The 25,237-nt window shown below is 44.4% G+C and overlaps 1 protein-coding gene across 12 annotated transcripts in view; it reads left to right on the top strand.

Moving 5' to 3' along the window:
- Window positions 1-25,237, top strand: part of MYOCD (myocardin) — a 272,623-nt gene that overhangs the window by 226,976 nt on the left and 20,410 nt on the right. For 5 of the 12 annotated variants that reach the window (XM_062591806.1, XM_062591803.1, XM_062591802.1 and 2 more), the window contains exons 3-4: window positions 16,271-16,336; window positions 21,471-21,526. In XM_062591806.1, coding sequence (XP_062447790.1) covers window positions 16,271-16,336; window positions 21,471-21,526 — 122 coding nt within the window. The other 7 variants (XM_062591810.1, XM_062591808.1, XM_062591807.1 and 4 more) reach the window with 6 other exon arrangements.

The following is a 25,237-nucleotide window of genomic DNA, read 5'->3' as shown; positions in this document are numbered from 1 at the left end:
TTATTTTGGTATTTAAGGCTCACCCCTTCCACTTACTGAAGACAGCAAGACCCCCATTTACAGAAGAGATGCCTACAGCAGTACTGGAAACAGGAGAATGGGAAGCAGTGCTAGTCTCTCAGTGTTTGGTACTGAAATGCCTGTTTTGCCTTCCACAGAAAGATGGCTAACTAATGGTGAAGCCTACCCTTATCAGAGCAGAATAGTGCTCTGTGATGCAGCACAGGTCCTGGTGACAGATATGTCCAATAAGCACCAGGAGCCTGGGCAGTGCATATGCTGGAAGTGCATGAAGACCTTGCGGAGGGTTTTACTATTTCTGCACTATCTAAGGCAGATAGCCTCCAGGCAGTATCTATGGTCCAATCTCAGTGTCTGTCCTCCCCTCTCCAGTCTGAGGTTTACTGGGGACCACATACCTCTGTTTCCTGAGGACATCAAGAGTACACATAGAAAGGGCTGACTCATCAATACTGGGGAACACCAACTCCAGACTGTGAATTCAGTAGTCAAGTCATCTGTGGAGTTCTTTTCTCTTAGCAGCTGCGTGGAGTGGAGTGGAATGGAGTGGAGTGGAGTGGAGAGGAGAGGAAAGTCTTTCACCTGTTTTGAACTCTCAGCTTTTGTCAGATGGTTTCACAAGGTAGTTTGTAGCTGTTCAGTTTTGGAGATGAGAGAAAAGATTTATAAGAGCAGGTCCTGGAATCAACTTTGGGACTTTGAATCTTCACCATCTCCAAAGGCTGGAGTCAAAGCATAACACAGCCTCCCTGAGCTACTGCATTCTTGATCCTTTCTTCACACCTGCCCATTCCAGGAGAAGCAGCAGTTAGCAAGTCGCAGGCTAGACCTGTGGCATTTTTCCCACTGAGGTCTTCTTGTGGACATAGTGTATGTACAATGCTCACAAGGTGGTATGAGAGGTTTCCCCTGTCCAGAGGTTCAGGCACTCTGGTTAGCTGGCTTTCTTTATCACCTAACTCTGTCAGGGACACATCTCCCCATTGAACTAAGTAGTAAACAGCACACTGGGTTTTAGTTAGTACTCTGAGATGATGTCAGGTGGGTAGGTGGCAGCTGGCTGTAGATATCTAAGCTGAGTGTCTAGTGGAGCATACGAAGATCTCTCACCAGAGATCTCTGGCTCCAAGCTTATATGTGGGAAAGAGAAAGGCCTTTCAGGGATTATGGCTTGTCAGAAGATGAGAGTAAATGGACATTTTTCATACTTGAATGAGATAGTGGAGTGCCAATGTACCATGTGCTGGAAGGGGGCTAGTCAGCAGAAACATCATGGAAAAGGGCAGATGATTCAAAATGACATGGGTAGTCAGAAGAAAAATTGCCTGCAAAGAGTTACAGAAGGCTTTCACCATGTAGAATGCCTGTAGGATGAAACATCAGATGAGACTCAACAACAGTAAATGCAAACAATGCACACAGCAGGAGAGGAACTGACCACTCTGTATACATCTTCACAGTGATGGACCTTGCAATAGCAACTACCACATAGGAAAAAGAGACTGGAGTCACTGCAGACTACAGAACTGTCAGTTCCATGTCTGGTCACTGCCAAAATGGTCAATGCAGTATTTATGGCCTTCTCAGAAGAACACAGGAGTTTATCTCAAAGCTTGCATAGTGGCAGTTCCAAAACCAGATGGAAGGGCAGCTGTAGGGAGAGAAGTGCCAGACAAATAAGGTCAACCAGAGATGCTCTTTGTACTGACACAGACTTTCTCCTCACTCCTCACCTAAGAAGCTTCTTCTAGTTTAAACAGAAGGTGTAATTTTTAGATGAAACAGTATGCACCAGTTCAAGCGCTGTGGTAGACATTTCACCCTTCCTACTCTTTTTGCTTGCATTTTTGATGTCATTCAACAGAGTCCCTACATTGGATGTTCAGATCATTTTCTGACTTCAATAAGAATAACAGCTTTGATGGGCCTCCTCAGAGCTGGGTGGTTGACACCTTTCCAAGGTGCCCTCAGCAATCGCTTCCCTGGTCATGTCAGTTGCTGCAACAGAACTACACCTTCCAAACCTTCACAGCTTTTCTTCAGATATCTCAACACACTCTGAGGAAGACTAGCGGTACATTTTACAAATAAGACAATTGAGGAAGAACTCAATTTTCTTGAAGGCCATCAAGTCTTTCGCTGATGGAAAAGTGATCTTTTTGCAGTAATCTAAAAAGTAGATCTCCTGTTCTCTTGAGGCTTTTTTTCTACCCATTAGGCCCTGTTGACATTCTTATAAGCTGCACAATCAGAGTTCTCTGTATCATGCTCACCTTGGCAACGCACCTGGGTACATGACCAGTACAACTTCACATATGCTGCTTTAATGCTTCCCCTTCTCAGGTATTGCTCAAAAATGGTCTACAAGTTGACAAAATATATCCTGAGAAAAGAGAGGAGAGAAATAAAAGCATCTGAGTGAATGTTCAAATGTTTGGAAACAATTCATGTTTGGGAAAGAAATCTAAATTCAGAGAACAGCACGGTGCTATGAATTCATCCGCCTTCCTCTGCTGAGCTCAGCAAGGCCCTCCCAGTGTGTCCTTGTGGACCCCACTAGCCAGAGGGCTTCTCTAGCACAGGGCAAGGGGAAATCCCATTAAAATAGACACCGGGCCAGGTTGGTGAGCTACTGCACATACCCCTAGCAAACAACCAGTGAGATGTGCCTACTTGATCGGACTGTGGTCATGCCACAGTCTGCATTAACTTGTGTGACCAATCTCTACACTGTAAGTAGAAAGTTTTATTTTGAAGTACACATACCATCTTAAAGTACTTGGCCACTGTACACATTCACAGTGACTCAAACTCCAGTAGCTTGTGCTTCAAAAGAACCTGTGATTTTTGCATGACTCTCTCAGTCTGCACTTGAGGAGTTTGGAGGATTCATACTCTATTCTGATAGGAATGCAAGGAATTTCTCCACATCAAATGGATTCCATCTGCCATTGTTTGACCATCGTCCCCAGCTGGGCCAGGTCATATCAAAATTTCTTGATCCTTCTGGGATTTGACTAACCTGTTTACTTTGTTAGTTGCATGTTTTATAGTCCCTGCCCCATCAAAAACATTAATAAATATAGTATTTGTCCCTCTTCCCTGTTGATCATTACCCAGTTGCTTCTAATCCTTTTTCTTGTGTATTCCTGATTTTGATTCATTGCAATACTTTGCTTCCTGCCTTGGAACAATTCTGAGTTTTCACCACACTCATGGGCAGGACCATCTGTTTTATCCACTGCTTTATAGGCACCTTCTGACTGCTCTGAAAAATTAGAAGATCACAGCTTGTATCCATTTCACCCATTAATCATTCTACCAATCTGTGTTAGAAAACAAAGGTCTTTTGTCTTCATTTATAAATTAGGAGGGCAATGCCGCTCCATGAAAGAGAAAGACTGCGATATTCAAGGGACTTATGGCCTCAGCTTGCTCCTGCACTGTCTGAATCTGTGGTGTGGGGTCTTTTGACAGGTCTTCTTCTGAGCCTGAACCTCAGCAGAGACAGTGTCCATTGTGGAAGTGATGGAAAAGGCCTGCCTTGCCAGCTGTCTTGCAGCAGGAACTAGGCCTGTTCTGCATACCTCACCTTGTCCTTGGCATACCTCCTCCAAGAATCTTACCTCAAGCCTGGAACTCATATGCCTAGTGGAGATGCCTTAGGACTAGTGAGGGAAGGTGAGCTGCCCAAAGTGCACTGTCTAGGCACATGAGCTCCAGGCATGTCCTACCCATGTCACACACCCTGTGAGCATCTCAAGAGGATAATCATATGGATGCAACCATATGTTGATAAAGGTGTGCACCATGCATGGGAGCTTTGAATATGCCTACACTGGAGGAAGGTGCAGCTGAAACATGTGAGCACCCCTCTACTCACTTTGTAGCATCTGTGCTTTCTAGCACAGAGGTAGGATCCCCAGAGGATTTGTGCAGCCCAAGCTGCAGCCTGCTCTGTGCTCTCAGCACCCAAACAAGCCAGATTAGGGGCACAGGGGCTGGAGTCACATCTCTGTTTGCCAAGTAGCTGAGTCCTCTGACTCCTTGAAGTAAAAGGCATACATTATACCACTCATGTGGAAGGACTTATGTCCAACTGCCACCTAGCCTGAGACACAAGCCCTTATTACAGCCCTTCCTTTGGCTTAGGGGTGTAGAGTCTCTAAAACTGCACTAACAACTTTGTCTTGGGAGCTGTGTCATGCAGCGTATGACTGGAAGTCCCAGGGGCCTGCCTTGTACCACACTGCAAAGAGTTAAACTCTTGCTCTGTTGATATTTCCAAGCGGCTCCAAAAGTCGGCAGAGACGGGGAGCGCCCTGATTGGCTGTGTACTGGGTCGGTAGTAATTAGTATCAGATATCAAACTTCTGTCTTTGCTAAGACCCTTTCCGATAGTTGCTGCTCCCTGCTAGACTATGACATCAGCCAGGACACCCAGCTGCTGATAGTAAACTCCGCGCGGGAGGAGGCTCCTGTTAGCTAAAAGTTAATTAGTTCAACACAGCACAGGGGGAGCAGTTGGTTTCTGTGGAGGGTCAGTGCTGGATGGGACCAAATCTTTCAAAGCCACTTGCTGCTTTTTGCCAGCCAGCTGTAAAAGCACCCAGAGACTCCCACAGAGTTGGATGAATCCTGAGCACTAGCCGTGGTCAGCTTTTCTCTTTGGAGGAAGTTAATGGTTTAAGTGAGGGGCATCTGGAACTGGTCCCTGAGTCACCATGACACTCCTGGGGTCTGAGCATTCCTTGCTGATTCGGAGCAAGTTCAGATCAGGTAGGGGAAACCTCGAGACTTTTCTTAAAACTTCTCTCTCCGGCAAGCCTTAGCCATAGACTGTTTTGCATTAAATGTTTGGAAGCAGCATGCAAGTAAAATATTCAGGGGGTCGTAGAGCTGTCACAGTTTTGGTCTTATAGAGGCTATTCTATGAGCGAAGAAATGAATCTTCCTTCCTCTCTGTTGCTTTTTTTCTGATTTTTCATTGTCTTCAGTTTATATCTGTGGTTTATTCTGGTAAAACTGCAATTCCTAGGTCTCTTGCCCTGGCCCTATTATAAAGGATTTGGGCAAGAATCCAAAAGGGCATCTTTGAAAAACAACATACCTAATTCCATCCATATATTCCAGGTGCTCTTTTGGGTCTATCTGAGATAATCGCAATGAAGACGGGCCTGACATTCACTCTGACATACAGGCAGCTGACTTTGTTCCATTAAGTTGTGACTAATTGGAGAAAAATGAATTTGAAGAAATGCGTCATTTTTAGAAGTAAAAATAACAAATGGAACATGAAAAGTATTTAAAGTGACATCATCAGAGAAATAAAACCAGAGCCACACAATTGATTGCCAGTCTCGGAGGGTTTGCAAGTAAAACATGTCTCAGTCTCGTAAGTTAAGGGGAAGCACCGGTAAGGGGCTTCTCAGAGGACATTCAGCGTGAGTGAAGGTGAGTGAAGGTGAACTATGGAACGGTCACTTCTAAATCAGAGCCTCTGCTGGATATTCATGCCTTTATTCACAGGCTATATTTATAGTAAGTATGCTGTTATTGTGAGTGGGTATTTTTACTTGTAATTCTTTTAATGAATGCAAAATTCTGTAATATTAACAATAATGACAAAAAATGTTCTTGAGGAGATTTTGCTGACCTTCCCAGAGGTGAAGTTCTCCCTGTGAATATTATCTGTCCGGATGTTCAGACAAACCAGCTGCATGTGTCATATAGGACGCTGTAAAACCTGACAGAGTAGTCACGTTGGAACACGCACCCATTCTGGCATGTCACCCACTCTGTGTGTGTTTCTGCCTCCTTGTGCATTGCAGATAATGAGATTAGAGATTTACGATACTGATGGTAGACATGAGTGGTGTTATCAGGATCTCTTAGATAGCTGGGTGGTCAACTTAAACTTTGTTTTCTCAGCAAATACAAAGTTGGCAGTTGGTTGAAAGCCCAAGAGTGTGTGTGCAAACACGAGTGGTCCTAGTCTGGCTGAATTATACAAAACTTGGGCCCAGGGCTTTGGTGTGGTTTCCATATCGCCCTGATCTTACATTTCATTAGATTAAGTCATTCCTTAGATTTTGTTGGTATATTATTGTACATTGCTATTCATTTGAAGAAAATCTCAGTCTGTAACAATTCCTTCAGCAACTACAAAGCAACACTGCCACCTTTCTGAAGAGAGGAGGATGGGCTGTGTTATATGTCCCTGCATTTTTTTCAAATGAACCAGTATTGTTTTTAAGACTCATTTCTGGTTTATTTGTAAGCTGGCTTTATTATGGAACCAACAGTGGGATCTCTAAACATGTTTTTCAAATGATTCTTCACAAAAAGTAAACTTTGTGGGTCTTTTCATCCATAAATTCTTGTGCCTTTCAGCATTCTAGGGCAGTTAATTTGTGGGGCATTCTTTGGTTCATGACTTATTCCCACAGCTGCAATCCTTCGCTATTGGCTGGTGAAAGACAGGATTCCCATCTGACAAGATTTCTCTATTTATTATGTTTGAGTCAGGCCTGCCAAAATTCCAAATGAATAGCTGTGCCTTGCTCTACCCATGACTTCTACCACTGCAGGTAATGCACAATCCTGGTCATCTCAGTCTATGAGGCAGAGGAGGAAAACAGCACACAAATAAATGGTGCTGCCTTCAGTTTGTTCTGGATTTTAGTAACATGGAGAATAAAGAAGATAAGCTAGTATAAATGACTGAAGTGATCAAATCTCTTTTATATGAAAGGTCTCTAGGGGACAGATACTCCTCTGCTTTCCCTTCTACACATGCAGACCTCAGTAGCTGTAAAGCCTCAGTACTGATTGCAGGAAGTGCAGTGCTCTGATTTACTGTCCTCCTCCGTTCACTTGGCAGAGCGATAAATGGCTCTCAGAACCCTTGCCCTGCATCTCTCACTCTTCCTGCATTGCTCAAATACTAACACACTACTGAAAGCAGTTTACACAGAGCATTGTGCAGTTTGCACAGAGCATGCAAAGGACAAACCAGCAGGGATCATGCAAATGCAAAATCCTGGAGAACTGTGCTTCAGGATGTGCTGTTGCTTTGGAAATGATCCTGCGCAGGCAGGTGTGAGACTTTGATCACTCCCTCAGGTTCGAGAAGGATTAGCTGTACTCTGTGTCTTATGGCAAGTTTGAATCCTTTTTGAAGGATTCCAGGTCAATGTTACTAAGGGCTGAGGCAGATCTTACTAACTCAACTTTTGCTGCTTCTCCATGGTCTGCGTATCCTTAGCAGCAGAAATTGCTATTCAAGTGTTAATGGATGCTAGAAATGTATTACATATTTGAGGTTTCTCAATCCCAGAACCCCTTTAGCCTTTGTGGCACACAACAGCCAGAAAGTATAGCAAGAAGGTAACAATTAGAAGCTGGTGGCATTTAAGTGTCTCTTCTAGAGGACCCTAGAGAAAAGGTCAGCTTTCTAGTCCCTTGCTTCCATCTAGTAGCATCAGTAGCAAAAGAAAGAAAGAGTTTGCACAGGTTAGGCTGATCTAGTGGAGTTAGTGACTTTTTCACACAATGCCCAATAATCCTTCCTTGAATCCCATGGTATTTTCTCCTGCTCTTCTCTTTCTAGTGGCACTAGAAAGTGGCACTCTTCCTGCAGTGAAGGACTCAGCATAGCTGCACAGTGTAGAGACAGCAGTCACCCCAATGCAGGGCACTAGAAGCAACTCCAGAGGAGTTAGATCAGTACCAACATTTTGCAGGCCTTCAGGTTTTCCCTCCCTTTCCTCAAGGATTTGTGTATGTGTTTATTTTGTCTATTTTACCAAAGATAAATATACTGATATGAGGTCATCTTGACAAATTTTTGCAGAAATGATGATTCTTCAAGCCTGCCATGCTATCGCATGTGCTCCAACTATCAATGGGATTGCACTAAATCAAATAGGACACCTAAAGGCAGTTCCTGAAACATATCTAACTCTTCCCAGAGATGATTATTTATGCGAAGTGATCTCCTGCTTTGAATACAAACCAATTGCGCTCAAGCAGCAGAGAAGTGTTGTCTTCAGACAGAGGAAACAAAGCTGGCAAATGTAGACTTAACCTTACCTCTGATCTTCTCTGCCCAGACAATACAGAGAGTTTACAAGACCTACATACATACTGCATCAGTGATGGCTCAGAAGTGAGAAGTGAAAATTTAACACTCTAAGTATGGCTCTGAATGGTTTGGCAAGGGGTAATACCCAGGCCTAATGGTGGACACATGCATGTGAACTTGCAGAGATTTGTCTGACTCTATTGAGGAAAAGATTCAAGCCTGTATGTAGGGCTTGAATGAAGTTGGCTGAGTTGGTAGATAACTTTATCCTGTCTGCCTGTGGTGGAAAGGTGCCACCCTTGAAGGAGAGAGTGATTTGGACCAAAGTCAGCAAGTCATTAAAAGCCGAAGAGAGCAGGTCCTGGTGAAGTGTTAGATCACACATTCAGGCATATTGCTGGAACCTTTTTTTCCTTTTCCTAGTGTCTAAAGAAAATGTGTGTGCATTTTTTCCCTTTCAGATCATGAATTCATACAGTTTGCAATCAATGTGTGAATTTCCAGCCATCATCTGTGCTTAATTGATGACATTGTTTCCTCATTTTCATGAAGTTTTTTTTCAAAACACTGACTTGATGGACATCAGATTGTGTTTGGCTTTATTTTTCCAGCATCTTAAACCTAGGTATTTTAGTTGACAGACGTGTTTCTCTGTTAGTGAGTAAGCATTATAGCAGAGTGAAATCTCACTGTGCATAAGGAAAAGGATGTTTGGCCTGCTCACAGTCCAGTGCTGAAAGGATTGCTCTAAAGAAGGTTGGTAACAGCATATACTCAGGAATATGAAGACTTTGGGTTGCAGGTTAAGACAAACAGAGCCTTCAGAGGGATTTCACCAGCTGGTTGCTCTTCAGAGGAGATCTGTGTACCTCATTCAGTGGTCTGGGCTCCTTGCCAGCCAGTGTGGTCCTATGAATCTTCCAAGAGGCCTGTAGGCCCAGATATGGGTTTAGAGACCTCACTCTCACTAGTCTGGATGAATTTTTCAGAGCTGTTTGGCCTCTTGAGTAGCACACAAAGTCATAGCGCATCTGTTTGGGAGAAGGTAAAACACTTCTTCCCTCGAAGTGCTGAGCATCACATGTAGAGGTAAAATTGGTGTGGTTCAGCCAATACTCTATGGCAGCACGTTGCCAGGAGAGGACTGACTGCAGCTTTCTATGACTGTCCAGGCTGCATGGCTGCTGCTCCACAGCACTTGTGTGGGTCCCATGGAGGCGATGTGTCAGAGGATGATCTGTTTGGACCTGGAGATGTGATGCTATAGAAAAATCACTCAGTGACAGCTGGCTAGTGGCAGAGCATATGGGCCTGTAGCTGTGGAGGAGATCAGGGCAGAGCATGACCCAGAAAATCATGCTCCAAGCTGCTTAGCTGAACTCACACTTTACGTTGATGGTTGTGTCACCCAAGAGACTGGCCAGCCAGTTACCTAGCTCAGGTGTCCCTGTAACCACGTTTATCTGAGTCCACATATCAGGGAGCTTGATGCCAGCCTGTTGCTTGGCCAGGAGGGAGCACTGCCTAATCAGAGCTACCCTGTCCATTTGAAAGTCCTGCTCCTGATGCAGCTGTGAGAAAGGCCTGAGAAGGCCACAAACAACATTCCTGCACCCTGCTGCTGAGTCAGCCCTGCTCCTGCTTTTCCTGGACCTTGGGGCAGCCAAGGGGTCTCAAGTGCATCCTGTCCTGGACAACTTCTCTCCTACTGGCATGCCCACCCAAGAAAGCCTGAGACACCATCTGTAAAGAGGTGCCTCAAGCAGGTGGCACTGCTGTCTTTCAAGGGGGTCTGTATTCAAAACAGGGCTATTTTCTGCCAGACAGTGTTCAAATAGGGACGAGTCACCCCATTACTCTGAAATACCCTGTGACAAAAGACAAATATGTATTTCATGTTTGCTCAGCTGTTGTTTGACATGCAACAAAGCTGATCCATGTGCCAAAAACAGGAGTCCCTCCTCCCCATCACCCCATTCCCAACTTGCTGCCATCTCCCCAGCCTAGGGATTCTGCTGAACTTGCAGAGCAATTTCCATCCTGTTCACTATTTAGTTGCACTTATGCTCTTAATACTCCAGCCCTGGAGCCACTGAGGGGCAGGAATGAACTCTTGGGATGGTAGGCAGAAGGGACTGTCACTTGATGCTGCTTATTTTATTTGCAGTATCAAGCATTTGATTTTCAGTTGTTGGTCAAACCACTGATTCATATCATGGTCACAGAGTTGGGTCAAACTAGCATAACCTGATGCTTCTGTTAGTCCCTTCCCTGCTTATCCCAGGAGCACTGCGCTGAGGCTGGGAGCAATACAAAGAGGCAGCAAACAGCAGGCAAGTGCCTGACTGAAACTTCTGGTAGCAGCAGTGACTTATTTCAGACAAAGAAAGAGGAGTGCATAGCTATTGCTTTGGTTGTGCACGGAATTCCAAACAAGAGCAAAGATGCTGGTACAGCCCAGAAAGTAAGGAAACCATTATTTACTGAAATTCGCATCAGGAATTACATAAGGGAGCTGGGCAAGGCTGAAACAGTGGAGGCTCTGACTTAGTGGGTTCCATTCTCCTCTAGTAGGTAAGGAAGAGTCTGTGAAAGGTAGGGACTGAGGCTGGGAAAGAAGTCAAGAAGAAACAGTGGACCTGCTGCTCTACTTAGACAGCTCCTCCTATTTGTGAGGCTAAATCGAGTGCTGAGGAAACCTGGCATGGCCTCACAGTTTCCAAGGAACATGATTTGGTTGTTACAGAAGTGTTGGTGGGAAGGGACTTCTGGAGGTCTCTGATCCAGTCTACTTGGAAAAGGACGTTTGCCAACACTAGATAGGTCAGCTGGGCTTTGTCTGCCGGAGTCCTGATACCAGTGAGAATCACACTTCCCCCACCTCTCTGGGCAATGCATGCCATTGCTGTGCCATCTCCTGTGTTGTTAAAGCCAGTTCCCAAAGGAGAGGAGGATGCTATGAGAGCAGAGAGTGCTTTGATGATGTCCCAGCATGGGAGATGCTCTGATGTAGGCTATAACGTTCCCAGTCTTGACCGGCTGCTGAGCGTAGGACTCAAAGTGCCCACCTCTGAGTGAGCTGTGGGCACAATTCATCTCCCTGTAAAACAAACATCTAAAATGGGCCAGATGAACACATCCTAAAAGCACTTACTTCTCCTTATAATGGGTCTCTCTGCTCCTAGGGTAGGGAGATAACTTGAACACGTCTTTTCTAGTACATCAAAAAGCTTGGCAAGGCCCAAGTTGTCCTTTCAGTTTCCTACTACTCTGAGGACAAATCATAGGGAGAAGGATGACTCATGACTGCGAGTCATGAGCAGTGTTGAGAGCATAGACCACCAAAGCCAGCTATGACTGAAGACAAGAGGACTTCTCTGTATAGCAGACAATCCTTCTGCAGACTTTGTTTCCAGAAGCTGTGTCACTAAATGAGGTTTGAGGCTAGCACAGAAGACAGGGATACCTCTAATAGAAAAAGATCATAAACTGAGTCAATTTGAACAACTCTGAAATGCCTTACATCATCTAGGAAGTGATTTCTCATGGGGAGGAGAGATTTGAGTAGAGTCTTTGAGAGTATGGCTGACCCTCAGGTGTGGGCAACAGAGCCAGCACAACTCTGTACCAAAGGGTGATCCATTTGCATGACTGCTCCCTTGAGTTGGGGTGTTTCTGGCAGAGGGTTTGGACTAGATGATCTCCTGAGGTCCCTTCCAACCTCAACCATTCTGTGATTCTGGCCAGTCAAGCTGGTATGGACAGTAGCAGGGACACTCTGGGCCGTGGGACCAAGACTGTCTCACCTCACCAGCACTCCATCATCACTCTTTGTAATATAAATGTTTCTCTGAAGTTTTAGTAAAGGACTTCTCTGGAAAATTATGAATAGCCATGAAAAAAAAAATCCTTTATGTGAGGCTAACAGCATCCTCGAAGTGAGTCACAGACAGCATTCAGAGCTCAGGCCTCCAGACATGTAGCATGGGAGAGAGGACAGGAATGCAGCTGGGGTCAGACATAGCTTCAACAGATTTCAAGCCCTCTTCACAAAGCAGCTAAATAGTAGTTGTTTATATAGTACCAGGGGCTCTTCCAGCTCTGTTTTTAAGGATTGCTGGTTGTGAGGGAAAGATGTAACCTTTGACTGGTGTCTGCCAAGCTGTGAGCTACAGAACTGGCTTGAAGGCTGCTGACAGTAGTGATTACTTTACTTCCTGCAGGGATGATCACTGTTGTTAGCTTCTCTGACACTGTCCATGGCTATGCTTCTTCAGATAGTTTACAACAGGATTTGGGAGTTCATAGAGCTGATATTTGGGAATTGCGGGGCATATTCTGCTGGATGATTTGGTGCAGATCTGGCTGAATGATCAATGACTGAAATCACTGCTCCCATCAAGTTTAGGTCACTGCTGAAAATGACCAGCATCTGTGTGTGCCTGTGCATTTTCCATCAGGTTGCCCTGAACAGACAAGGCTAGATGGACTTTTTTTTCTTGCTCTGGCAAAATCTCTTGTGGCTTCAGAATGGGACAGGAAATTTATAAGCTCAGCACTGCCAAAGATAAATGACATGTCTGGGGAAGCTGCATGGCCTGGACAGAGCAGTTAGGCTATAGCCCCTCAGCCATAGAAGGGCTTGGCCCTTACCTGCAAAAAGATTGTGTCACTGCTAAGTCACAAGCTTAATGTCTATTAGCATAAAAACAAATTGGAAACATTTTCTCACCACATAAAATTATCATTGAACAAAATTTGGAAGAGGCCCCTTCTATGATGGATTTATCAGCAGTGCTTAGCACAGGAGATGAAGCATGGGCCAGCTGCAAGAGGAGAGGCTCCTCTGGATCGTGCACAGTTTGCTAGAAAGTAGTAGAAGCTGGGAAATCTCGGTTCATGAGTGCTGCTCCTGGCTCTAGGCAGGTAGAGAGCTCTGGCAGTGGAATCTACATGTTTTCATCACTCTTCACATCAAACCAGTAGCTGAATCTTAGAGCCACCACACTGGTATTCTGTATCATTCCAAGTAGTGCTTCAAGGGAATTGATAACATCTTCTTTTCCACTAAATGGGCCTACCTGATAGCTGGCTGCAGCCTGAGACTGGTAAATAATGACTTGTCTACCAGGAAGGGCTGTGAAATAGGCAGGAGAAGCATCAAGGAGCAGAGGAAGTGGGATTTGATTGTGTTTGATTACTAGCATCCCATTTGCTCACATGGATGTGGTAGAGCACTTGGCCTGGCTATACAGAAGTCTGAGAGTGCAATGACACAAAGAATTTGGTAGGCCTAAGAGCTGTGAAGGGAAGTGATGTAACATCCTAACCTGGGATATTTTACAGCTAATAGGATAGATTGCTGGGTCCTTTGCATGGTGTTCTATGTAATCCTATAAGTCTTTGCCACCTCTGTCTCTTGTTTGATGATGGCACGTTGTGTGCAAACTGCCTCAGTTTGTAGCAGATGCCATAACACCTGGGACACTGGACCAGGACCTAGGAGAGCTGATACCACTTCTGGGCGAGCTACATGGTTTCTTGCATTCTTGGAGAATCTCCAGTTCCTTTTGCCCACCTGTCAAAGATGAATCTCCTCCTCAGAGGAAGTGCAAAGCCATATATGGTTCTTCAGATGCTGTGACTGATGACTGAGAAGAACCTACACAGAGAACCTGGAGTCTACCTCATTCTGCATAAGATATTTAAAATGAACTGGTTTCTTTAAACTCCTTCTGTAGTCGAGGAGGAAAACTGGGCATTGCTAAAGCATAGATTTTCTAATTTGGATTTGAGGTCCCCTAATAGGGGAAGAAAAGGGTGCAGATAACTGGGTCTGATGTAGATACCTACAGCACAGGAGTCTAAATCTGTGTATGCAAGCAGAAGCAGCACTGACTAGGGGAGGTGCCACTGGACAACAAAAGAGTACAGACTTCCCCAGAGGCAAGGTTTGCTAAGGATTTCTAGCCATGAGCTTTGCTTTGGCATAGCTGGGGAAGAGCATGCTTGCAGAATTCACCAGGTACTAAAGGCTGCATTTTCCCTTGCAGCCAGAATCTTCTTTCTTTGGTGTGCTAAGATGGGCTAGAATTTGGCAGGAGATCATTGTCCCCTGTGAGGCTTTCACTAAATATTTGCTTTGCATGTGAAACCTGGTAGCTGCTGGCAGAGTTCAGTAAATTACTCGTGAGAACAAAAGAGCTGCCCTTCATTGTCTTCTGCACACAATGCCAGCTCACTCAAAGCAGCTGGAGTCTCTCTCCAGGGCTGTGCTAGTAGGAAGGAGAGGTGTGTGCAGTTATAGTATGACCACTGAAAGATATGTGCCTCTGTTGCAAGATCTATTGAGTTTCAAGTGGGAAAATAAGAAAGTGAGTTTTATGTTTTACCTTGTGGAAGAAAGGACTGACATACACACATACAAAAGGAGAAGATGAGTATGTAAAGCAAAGGTGTAGAATATGCAGAATATTCTACTACCTCAAAGTGCAGCCAATGTTATCAGAGTGCTGCAAAGATCTAGCTTTTGCAGTCCCAGGCTGTATCATTGCACAAGGCAAGCTGCAGCTTACAATGGGCTGTCTTTCAGTGCTGTAGAGAATGAGAGGCACTTAAGTGAGTTCCTTCTTTGTTGGTTGCCTGATAGAGGCTCTGTGGCTGAGGCTATGCCACTAAGCTATTTAGTAACTCTGATCAATGGTTTGTTCTCCAAACTTTCCAAAAGGAAGATATCCTGAAGATTGCTAGGTCCTTGGAGCAGTTGGTTCACAAAGGGGTGACGCCAATCTCTCCTTACCATATTATCTATATGTCTTCAATATAGTAAGCATATTTTCTCCCAAAGCAGAGCCTTGCTGCACTGGAAGTGTCTTCATTTCCATGTCCTTGGGAGGGTGAGGGAGCTGGAAAGCTCTATGTACCCCACAGTGCTGATGCAGGTGGATGAATGCACTCAGCAAGGTAATGTCACAGACCTGTCACTTTCAGAGGTATTAAAAAATTGCCTTAGGCTTTCAGAACTTCTTCATCCTCCTCTGGGTTCCTCCACACAGCATCCCACAGTGCTCTATCCCTCAAGAGAAGGGTACAAGCATTGGCCTTAGTGTAGTAGAGCCAGTGGAATGGCACACGCACTTGAATAAAAGCTGAGCAAGGGCTCAGCAAAAGGGCAGTCATCAAACTTTAGCTGTCCATAAGCCATGGAGAAGTGGTTTCTCCTACTGCTCAAAAATATGCAGTCTCTACAGGCTTAAAAACCTTTCAGAAGCCATAATCTCATGTTGGCTTATAGGGTCACATGAGAGCCCTATGGGTGGTAGCTTTAGTGCAGTATCAGTGGCAGATGGTTTTTGCTTTATTTTCAGCTTCATCCTTTCTGCTCTTAGCTCATGTGCCTTCTACTTTGAAGCCCATGCACATAGTCACATGTACTCACACCCAAGTACAGAACTGTGTACAAATTTAGGTCAGAAGGGGCCTACAGGAGTCTCTACTCCAACCTCCCATTCAAAGCAAGGCCAGCTTCAAAGCTAGATCAGCTCATGGATGGATATCCCTCAACCTCTCCAGGCTCCTGTTCTAGGAGAACATGGTGATTTCACCACTCTCATGGTGATTTTTTTTTCCTTACATCCAATCAGAATTTCTTCTACTGCAACTTGTGACCATTGTCTTTTCTTCTAAAACTGTGCATCCTTGAGGAGAGTTGAGCCCTGTATTGCCTGGGCTGGCAATATCCAATTGCAGGAGAGACAGCAACAGAAGTGCAAATCCAGCTTCCTTTCCAAGTCAGTACCCTCTGCCCGCACACAGACTGAGTAAACTTTTGAGCTGAACCCACATTCACCTAAGAAAGCTATTATAGGCACCAGGCAAGGATCAGAGTCTGTTCCCATCGCTAGTGTGCCATCTGCACAAGAACCAGCCCTGCCCTGCTTGTCTGCATGCAAGAGTGAGGTCTGGGTTGGTGCAGACTACCCAGCTTCCCCTAGCAGTCCTCCTTGGCTTGAAGTAATCTGCTGCACCAAGGCTGGTCCAGTAGCACCACAGATCTGTAGCAGATCTCAGTGCCACAAAGAGTCCTCAGTATGCCATCGCTGATAGATATGTTAGTGCCTCAAATCAAGCCTGCATCTCTTCCTGACATTCTTTTTCTCACAGTTTTACAGCTACGGCTTCAGCAGAGAAGGACTCGTGAACAGCTGGCAGATCAGGGCATTATGCCACGTGAGTATCCTTTTCAGCTTTTTTTACCCAATCCTGGCTCAGAGGGTCTGTGTTCATCTTGGGCACTGTTGGGGCACTGTGTGTGGCACCCTGCCTGCTCAGACTTTCCTTCAGCTCTGAGCAGATTGTTACTGGGATAAACTTTGATTCCTACCATGTAGCCATACTGTAATTCCTGTTGCTGTAAAATGGAGTCCAACATCTGCCACACAAGTTATAGTGCTGCTGCTTAAGCTGAAATCAGGATTGCTGCTCAACTACACCATCTGAAAATCCAGCTGCATAAATATCCATCCCTGAGGTCACTGTAGCAGGACAGGCATATCCAGCTCTAAGCAGGATACTAAGAAAACACTTCATGTAGGCAAGCTTCTTATGTAAAAGCCAGTTGAGGGGTTTCCAGGATGTGGCAGAATTAAGCCCACAAAAAGGGGAAGAAGTAGAGAGAGCTCATTCCAGGAGGCTGTTGGAAGAAAAAAGCAGTGAATTAACTGCTTTGGCCCCAGAGCTGAGGGGCAGCCCCCAGATCAGTGAGACTGATGCCCAGAGCTGTGCCTGTGCCTAGCCAGACTGTTACAGGGCAGAGTTGGAAGTGTATGCTTGGGGCTAGTGCACCCCATCTGGGCCTGCCTGCTGGAGACTGCCAAATGCCTGGAGATGTCTGCTTTCACTTTTCTGTGAAAACAGACATCATCAACCTTGCATTCAAGTTAGAATGACAAGCTCCAGCCCAGAATTATTATATAATCATTCAGCATCAGAAAGCTCAACACACTGGCATCATGCTAGAGCCCAGAAGGTAAGCAAATGAAAATGATCCCCTTCTGAACCTGCACTGCCTATCATCATTAAACCAGTGGCACCACTGCAGAAGAGATACTGGGGTCTCAGCCTTGCTCAGTGGATAACCCCATCCTGACCTTGTTCACCCTCCATGCACACAAGCCTGTGGTTAGCTAGCAGCCAAGTAGCAGATTATCTTGGTGCCCTTCTGTATTATCATGGCTTCTTTAGGGTCATTGCTAAGATCACAACCTTCCAAAGGCTGTGTCACTTCTGTCGCTTATGGCTGCTGGCTAATCTCAAAGAGCAACTCACTAACAGTGTGGCTCTACACTACATGCTGCACCTTGCATGTCCCTTTGCCATCCCATTCTCATGTGGCTGCCTTACTAATGGATTGGGTCAAGGTAGCCAGCAACAGAAGCCTTATTGATACAGTACTGCCAGCATCAAGCATTATGAAATCTTGAGTGAGATGATAAAAGTCATGTCTCTCAGTATGATGACTAGTTTTTAAAAATGATTGATGCTGGTTCTTTTCATTTTTCTTCTTTTCATTTCTTTAAGCATTCAGATTTTATGTTGTCTACCACCAAAAGGCAAGCATTTCAATCACAGGACTCCAAGAGCTGGAACTCTGAGCAAAGTATTGACATCTGTGATAGCGTTGCAAACATTGGCAATACAGTCAGTGGGCAGAAGTATGTTTACTGTCTCCTGAACTGATAAGCCTACTCAATAGAAGTAGGCACAGATAGCATGCAAGATATACCCTGTTGTATACATACAGAGTGGTAGGGCCAGTGAAAAGCTTTGTGTACCCAGTGTTGCCCTACTGGACTGGATGCATGGGACTGTGCTTTTGCAAGTGATGCCTAACACTTTAAAATTGCTCACACTGCAAACAACATATTAGACTCGCTTTATTTGATGACAACTGAAGGATCTTTTCCTGTTACTTATAGTTTCATTACACTCCCAACTTCTACACTGACATTTTGCAGTCTGGTTTCTGTCCAAGGAGGCCATTTTGGGAAGCTTAAGCACAAACAGTTTAATCACTGAAAGTAATAAAAGAAAAGGCACTTTTGCCGTTATAAAAACAAATGTGCAGAATGTAACTGCTCTCTCACCTCAGGAGGAAGGGTCAAATGTTAGCACTTAATATGTGGGAGTCCCATCCAACTTCCTCATGGTTTGGGCATATGCAGACATTCTTTATGAAAAACAAGGCTTTGTTTAATCACATCTTCCCATAGGCTGTTGGGTCAGAGCACCAGAGGGTGAGATGGGCCCTAGGAGGTGCACATGGACTGGATCTCAGCCTGTCTGTTCTGTAGATGGGTAAGAAGTGAATCCTGAGGGTTGCAACCCACAACGGTTGCAGTGCTTCAAGACTAGCCATTCTAGAAGGAGCAGATAGGGGCATTGCCAGGTTGAGAGCTAAGTTTGGTACCAGACTTGAAGCTTTCACTTGATCCCACATTACACATCAGATTTTGCATGAGTATTATTTTTAATACATTGGCTACATTTTCAACTGTTACAAACCCAGGAGATAAAGACTTTCTTTTTGTAACTAATCCATTTTATACAGAGAGCAGAAAATGAGATGGAGGATCAGAGTAATAGAGTAGCACTGGATAAAAGCTTTGAAGGCTTGTAGAAACTTGTAGAAACTGGGGTTGGTGAATACACATAGAGCTTGCTGAGTTGTTAAGCACTGTGGCTGTAGCATGGTAGGCATTAAACCCTGGAGTAATTCCTAGGAAGCTGATTGGGTTTTGATGTCTAAGAGAATAACCCAGAGACATAGAATAACCTGGACATAGCCCAGTGAGATGAATGCCCTTACGTAAGCAAAACCTAGTCTGTGTTTGGTGTGACAAGGAAAAACACAATGCCATTACATACCTTAGCTCTGTTTACACTCCCTTGGATATTGTATAAGAGATGGGAGAGCTTCAGATGGCCCTGTTACTGGACAAAGCTTGAAACTGCCTAAAGGAGGATGCTCAGGAGCAAAGGGCAGTAGCATTACACAAGCCTTCAGGTTCAAAGCTGGACTTTTATCATCAGATGTTTTCAAGTAGTAAGTTGGGCAGCTAGCTGGCAAAACTACTGAATAATACTGCTGAAGAAGATTCCACAAATACAGACAGCTGCAGACTGCTAAGCAAGTGCAGCCTCTGGATCCCTTCAGTCCTGTGACTCTTATGTATACATGAGCCTCTGAATGCAAGGGGAGACCCAGGTTTACTGAGATACAGCCACACTCCTGATCCACAAGAGTGCAGATGAGAGCAGAACCTTGCCCCTTCTTCAGGCTTAATGAATAGGAAGCACCTGACTCATGCAGCTCTACATTATTGAACATGCTCAGTTTTACTGTTGTAGTGAAACTGGTACAGATTTGGCAAACACATTTTAAATCAGCAGTATCCCTGTGGGGGTCACTCACAGGAAGGCAGTCTGCAGGGCCAAGTGAGCAAGAAGCCTTCCTGCAGCCCTGTGCAGGGGCCAGCCTTGGACCCCAGCGAGATCCTGCTCATCTACCAAAATGCAAAGAGAGGCCAGCTTGCAAGATCAAGGATTTCTCGAGGCAAGACTCCCTTTATTGTGATGAGCTGCAGAAACAGCTGCTCTTGAAGTGGAAGCCCTGTTGCTGTATGCAGCCACCACCTCATCCTCTGAGAGGCAAAAAAAAAAAAAAAAAAAAAAAAAAAAAGCATAGTCCTAAGATTACCAATATCAAGCACAGCAGATCCATTCTGTTGCCTCCAGATCCTCAGCTATTTCAAGCTGACATTTGTCATCCCCTAGCAAGTTACCTAAATAACTGGTGCTAGTCATGCCTTTATTTGTTTTGCAGACTAATACAAGCTGCAGCATCCACATATTTCCTCCAAAAATCTTGGTAATTTTTTAAATTCTGCAACACTTTCCTCATGAATAGCATGATGTTTGACTTGGTCAAGACCCACAGCAAACTCCTGAAGTTAGGACTTCACAGTGAATGGGACTGTAAAAGTAATCTTTCTTGCTTATTTTGTTTTCTCTTATGCACCATTTTATTTTGCTTCTGATTAAACTAGCTGTCACAAGTCCTCACGGCTGCTCACCAGAGCATGGCACAATAACTCTAGCTTGTATGCAAGTCCGTTCTTCAAATATTAGGGGCAGGAATGTGCCATCTGTATTTTACTGTGATTCACTGGAGGTTATGGGTGTTACCTATCAGAAGTCAATTAGATGGCCTCCAAAAATCTCCAGGCTGTCCCCTCTATTCTGTTCTTACTCTTATAGATTGATGCAGGATTTCGTGTCCTGTGTGAAAAGAATTTCTGCCCTCATTGGATCCCACTCACAAGATGGAAAGAAAATTAAACACTGCCAAAGAGTTGTAGCAGGCCATTTTTGTGGGTCAGGACACTTCGCCCTTTCCCCAGTCCCAGTGGGAATGGTTAATTCTGCTTGCTTACGTAGCTAGAAAAGGATTTCTGCAGGAAGTGAGAAATATTAACCCCTTGACTAAACAAATTTTGCTCCAGTTTCCAAAGAACCAGTATTAACAAGGCTGAGTGCAAGATTCACAGAGACTCCAGTACAGATGGCTTTATGGGACTAGTGCTTGCTGGTCCAAGAGCCAGGGATCACTGGCCTTCCCTCAGGAGCCCCTTTTGCTTTCAGGAGATCCTGAGAGTATGACCTGCTGCCCAGTATGTCTCTGGGCAGCTGCCCACGGAAGCACCATATCACACAGATGCTGTGGGCATGGACTGGACAATTGTCCAATGAGAGGAAAACAGAATGAGGCAGAGAGGTTGTCAGTGATGGGAGCGGGGCAAAAGATCACACCTCCAGAGTCCTGCTTCAAAATACTCTTGCTAGAGTCTGTTCCTGCACAGCCCCCAAGAGGCAAGACAGGTCTTCTGGGTTTTCCTAGCAGGTGAGGTACGCTCTCAGCTTGTTGCTTCTCCCAGATCTTTGTTTTCTAGGGCTGTGGTGTCTCCCAGCACCACAGCCTGCAGAAAGCATGTCAGGGAAGAGCTGCATCTGCTCTCTGACATGTTCCACTGAGCACTACACTTCAAAGCCTGCACCATCTCCCTGCCCATGTGCCTTCTGCACTCCCTGTGCTCTCCGTCCCCTCTGCTCTCTTGCCATGGTCTGGCTGAGAGTGCGGGATTTCCCAGAGCTTTCCTGAGTTATTTTTAGTAAATGCAATAAAGAGAGCCGCTAGTTTGTGTTGCTATTTTTATAGCACTCATTAAAATGCTGTTGCTGAATATTCTGGTGGCTGTTTGCTTCTGCTTTTGTGCTGACTGCTCCTCTTTCTTTCCTGTTGCAGCACTGAAAAGCCCATCTGCATTCCATGAACAACGAAAAAGTCTGGAGCGAGCCAAGGTAAATCCTGCAACCATTCTGGTGAGAAAACATATGGGCTCTCTTTCCGCAAGTTGTAGAGTTGAAAGCACCTCCCAGCACTGTGTCCTCCTCTGGCATCTTCCATCCAGGCCCTGTGGCCAAGGATGAGAGTCATGGCCTCTCACTTGCTTCTAGACATGGTGGGGTCAGATCAGGGTTTATATCTACTTAGATGCACCCTTCTCCAAGCATCAGACACTTAAAAGGACAGAGAAGCCATCTGTTCCCCAAGTTATAGGGTGGGGAGTTTATCTGCACCTGGTGTGGCTCAGAGGGATGAGCTTTCCTTCTGGAGGGCTGCAGGGAAGGACAGAAATGCCACCTTCATGAACTTTGAGGCTCAGTGATAAGGTAGAGAAGCCACAAAGGCCCAGAGAGTGGAGGAAGCTTCAGAATTACCTTGGGCATCATCCCCCAGGTTTTACAAGAGGCTATGGACAGGGCATAGCAATATGGCATTGTCAGGCCTTCCAGTGAAGCACTAGCTGAAACCACTGTTTTGCTCTCTGAGCTGGGTCCACAGCCTGTTCCTCCCTGTCCTGGCTGCTCTACGCTCCTGTTCAAGCCTATGAGATTAGAGGGCCAGCAGTAAATAGGATGAGCACCTCAGTATTTAGCAAGTGTCCAGGAGGAATATGGATGCCCTTTGTCAACTGCAGCAAGTCCCCTGGGAATTCATATTTGTCATCTAATGAGAGCCTGCTTTTAGCTCAGCAGCACAGCTTGGCCATTAGGTGTGTCAGGGGCTAAGTGGGCCAGTCTCCCACTGGCCCCATTATCTAACTGTGTTCAGGCTTCCCTAAATATTGCTGAAGGCAGAGATAAGGTAGGTAGTCATTTCCAGAATACATCGAAACTGCTTATGATATGATCACTTTTTGGGAAATCCTGCTGGTTTTTAGCATCCATCATGCAGCCAGGATCAAGCTAGAGGTATGTCCACATACATCATGCCAAAGGGAACAGTCACAGGTTTTTCTGGAACACAAGGTTTTGTTTCATTAATCTGCAAGACGTGCTTGCAAACACATAGAAAAGGGTTTTTTTACAAGAAGGAATGACTGTGAAATATAGAGAAGTGCTCTTCTGAATTTAAACACACTCCAAATCACTTGCCCTGAGTCTCCTGCAGTAATAAATGGCTAGCATAAGAAACACAATACAACTCTGAAAAATTAACGTGCTTAGAAAATTTCAAGCAATCCAGAGTATCCTTGAAGTGTCGTATATTTTACAGTTTAAGTATACATCTGTGTCTCTTGGTCTTTCCTTCAAAGGCTTTCACTGGCTGGTTGCCTGGGGAAAAGGGAAGGATGGTCTAGAGTGTCTGAAAATGCCTGAATTTTCAGAGCATGCTAACAAACACACTAATGAGCACAGAGCTTAACAAAAACATACTTCTTTGCAAGGATGTCCTGGTTAGAACTGTGACAGGGAAGGAGCAGTGGCTGTTTCCAGATAATTACTCAATAGCATTTGTTTTTTTAGCTGATACTCCTCCATGATGTTCTGCAAACAGAAAGCAGATAACAATAAATGCTTTCATGTATTTTGAAAGCCTGCTGCCTCAGCTGGTACTAAAACACATCTAAGGTCTTTCTCCACCATTTGCACCCCAATGATACAAATGAAACTTATAAACATGAAAGGTCAAAAGGCAATCAGTACAGCAGAAAGTCAGTCTAAAACTGTGTGCATACTGGGTTAAATATGCTAATGCCACATCTGTAGGACAGTAATTCAAACCTAAGTCAGGATCTGACCTGCAGGTCAACCAGAAATGCATTAGGTGAAATTAACTGATGATTTGAGTGCAGACACCAACTAGTTCTGACCTGGCACAGAAACCGGTCAAACCTACATATGGTCCAAGCAAGGGATTGAGTTGGTGAAAATAAACTGGGGAAAAATTGGGGGAAGTGTAGGAACTGTAAAGACTTCAGTAAATAAAATGTCTATTATTTGTTTAAACATGTCACTAGCTATTTAGGAGGTTGGCATCAGGCCAGTGCAGCAGACTTTGAAGTCAATGTCCTATAATAGATTGCTGGACTGGAGGACAGAGAACAGGCTGGCTTTCTTGAGGCCGTCTGGCTCAGAAGGGCTTTGGCACTTACTCCTAGTACTCCAGTAAGCGTGGCAGAGAAGGACTAAAGGGGCAGTTATTGTGCCTCTGCCCCAAAGCAGAACAGCCCCAACTAAGTCATTCCTGACAGATGTGTGACTACTGACAGATTTCCCAGCAACCTGCTCCAGTGCTCTCTAACCTGTACGGTTAGTAAGTCTTTCCAGATTCCCAGTGGAAGCTTTATTGTTGCAGTTTAAACCCGTTACATATTCTCCTATGCACAATGACATGCAGAACTGTTTATCTTCCTTCATGTAGCAATTTTTAAAAGTATTTTGCATCCTGTTTCTCTATAGATTTCTCATCTGTGGTCTGATCAATGTCCCCTCACTTCAGTCTCACCTCATTGATCCCATTCCTTACTCATAGGATTTCTGTTGATATCCTCCAGACTCTTCCCATGGGTCCTTTCAGATGCAGGATCCAGAATGGGACTTTGCTATTTCTAGGACCCACCTGATATTCTTCTTTGTATCTCCTAGAAAGCTACTCACTGGTTTAGGGACATGGTTCAGCTCCTGATCACTAGATTCTCCAGAACTTTTTTTTACTATAGTTACATAATAATGAATTCTTGCCTAAAGTCACTATTGAAAGACCAGTGTAGAAACGTCTCCAGTGGATTAAGATTCCCTCTTCATCTGCTTCAGCACTTAATCGGCTGGCTTAGTTGTTGCTAACCATGACCTGAATATAGTCCTTTCTGATTGTCCTTCCTGAACTGTATCCAATGTATTTTAGATTATTTCTTCACATAATCATTTTGCATTCTAATCTGTTTAAATGATTCAGAGTTTATAGGAGTGTCTTCTATCATCCAAGATGTTAATGAATATATTGAATAGTAAAGGAAATTGCTGTAGAATATGATTAGATATAGTCCTCTATTTAGACTGTGAACCATTCCTAATTCCCTTGGTAACTTCACTTGTAGTTATGTTCCTTCTTTATGTTAGTTTCATCCAGACCAAACTTCTCTGGCGTATGAGAAATGCATGTGAGATAATGTCAAAACATGCTTAAAGTCAAGCTTCATAACCTTCTTTATTCTTATATTAGAAATCTATCATCTCTCCATAAAAGGAAATTAAGCTGGTGTTCATCAGCTGTTCTTGATGAATCAATTCTAGGTGTTATTCACCGCGTTGTTATCTTCAAAATCCATTTATATAGAGTGTTTGATTACTTGTTCTAGTATCATCCTGATTGATTTATAATTTCCTAGTTCCTTTTGTCCCCTCTCTTTTAAAGTTAGAAATTACGCTCTTCCTTGTCCAGTTTCCTGGAGACTTACAGATAGTTGCTATTACTCTAGCATTGTGTATCTCAGACTGTTTGGGAACACTGAACTTATCTAAGTATTCTCCAACCTGCTTTCCAAGCTGGTAACTGGAGTTTCTATTCTCTTGTTGTTGAATTTTCTTGGTTTAGTCATCTGATTGATAAATAGCCATTCATCTTTTTAGCAAAGATGTTTGAAAAAGGCCTTAAATACTGTGGCATCTCAGCAGCATCCATAATTATTTCTCCTATTTATGGAACACAGAGAGCACTTTCCGTTG

The sequence above is a fragment of the Rhea pennata genome, chromosome 19, assembly GCF_028389875.1.
Source record: "Rhea pennata isolate bPtePen1 chromosome 19, bPtePen1.pri, whole genome shotgun sequence".
In the NCBI taxonomy this organism is placed as follows: Eukaryota; Metazoa; Chordata; class Aves; order Rheiformes; family Rheidae; genus Rhea; species Rhea pennata.
This window is presented reverse-complemented; position numbering and strand designations above follow the sequence as displayed.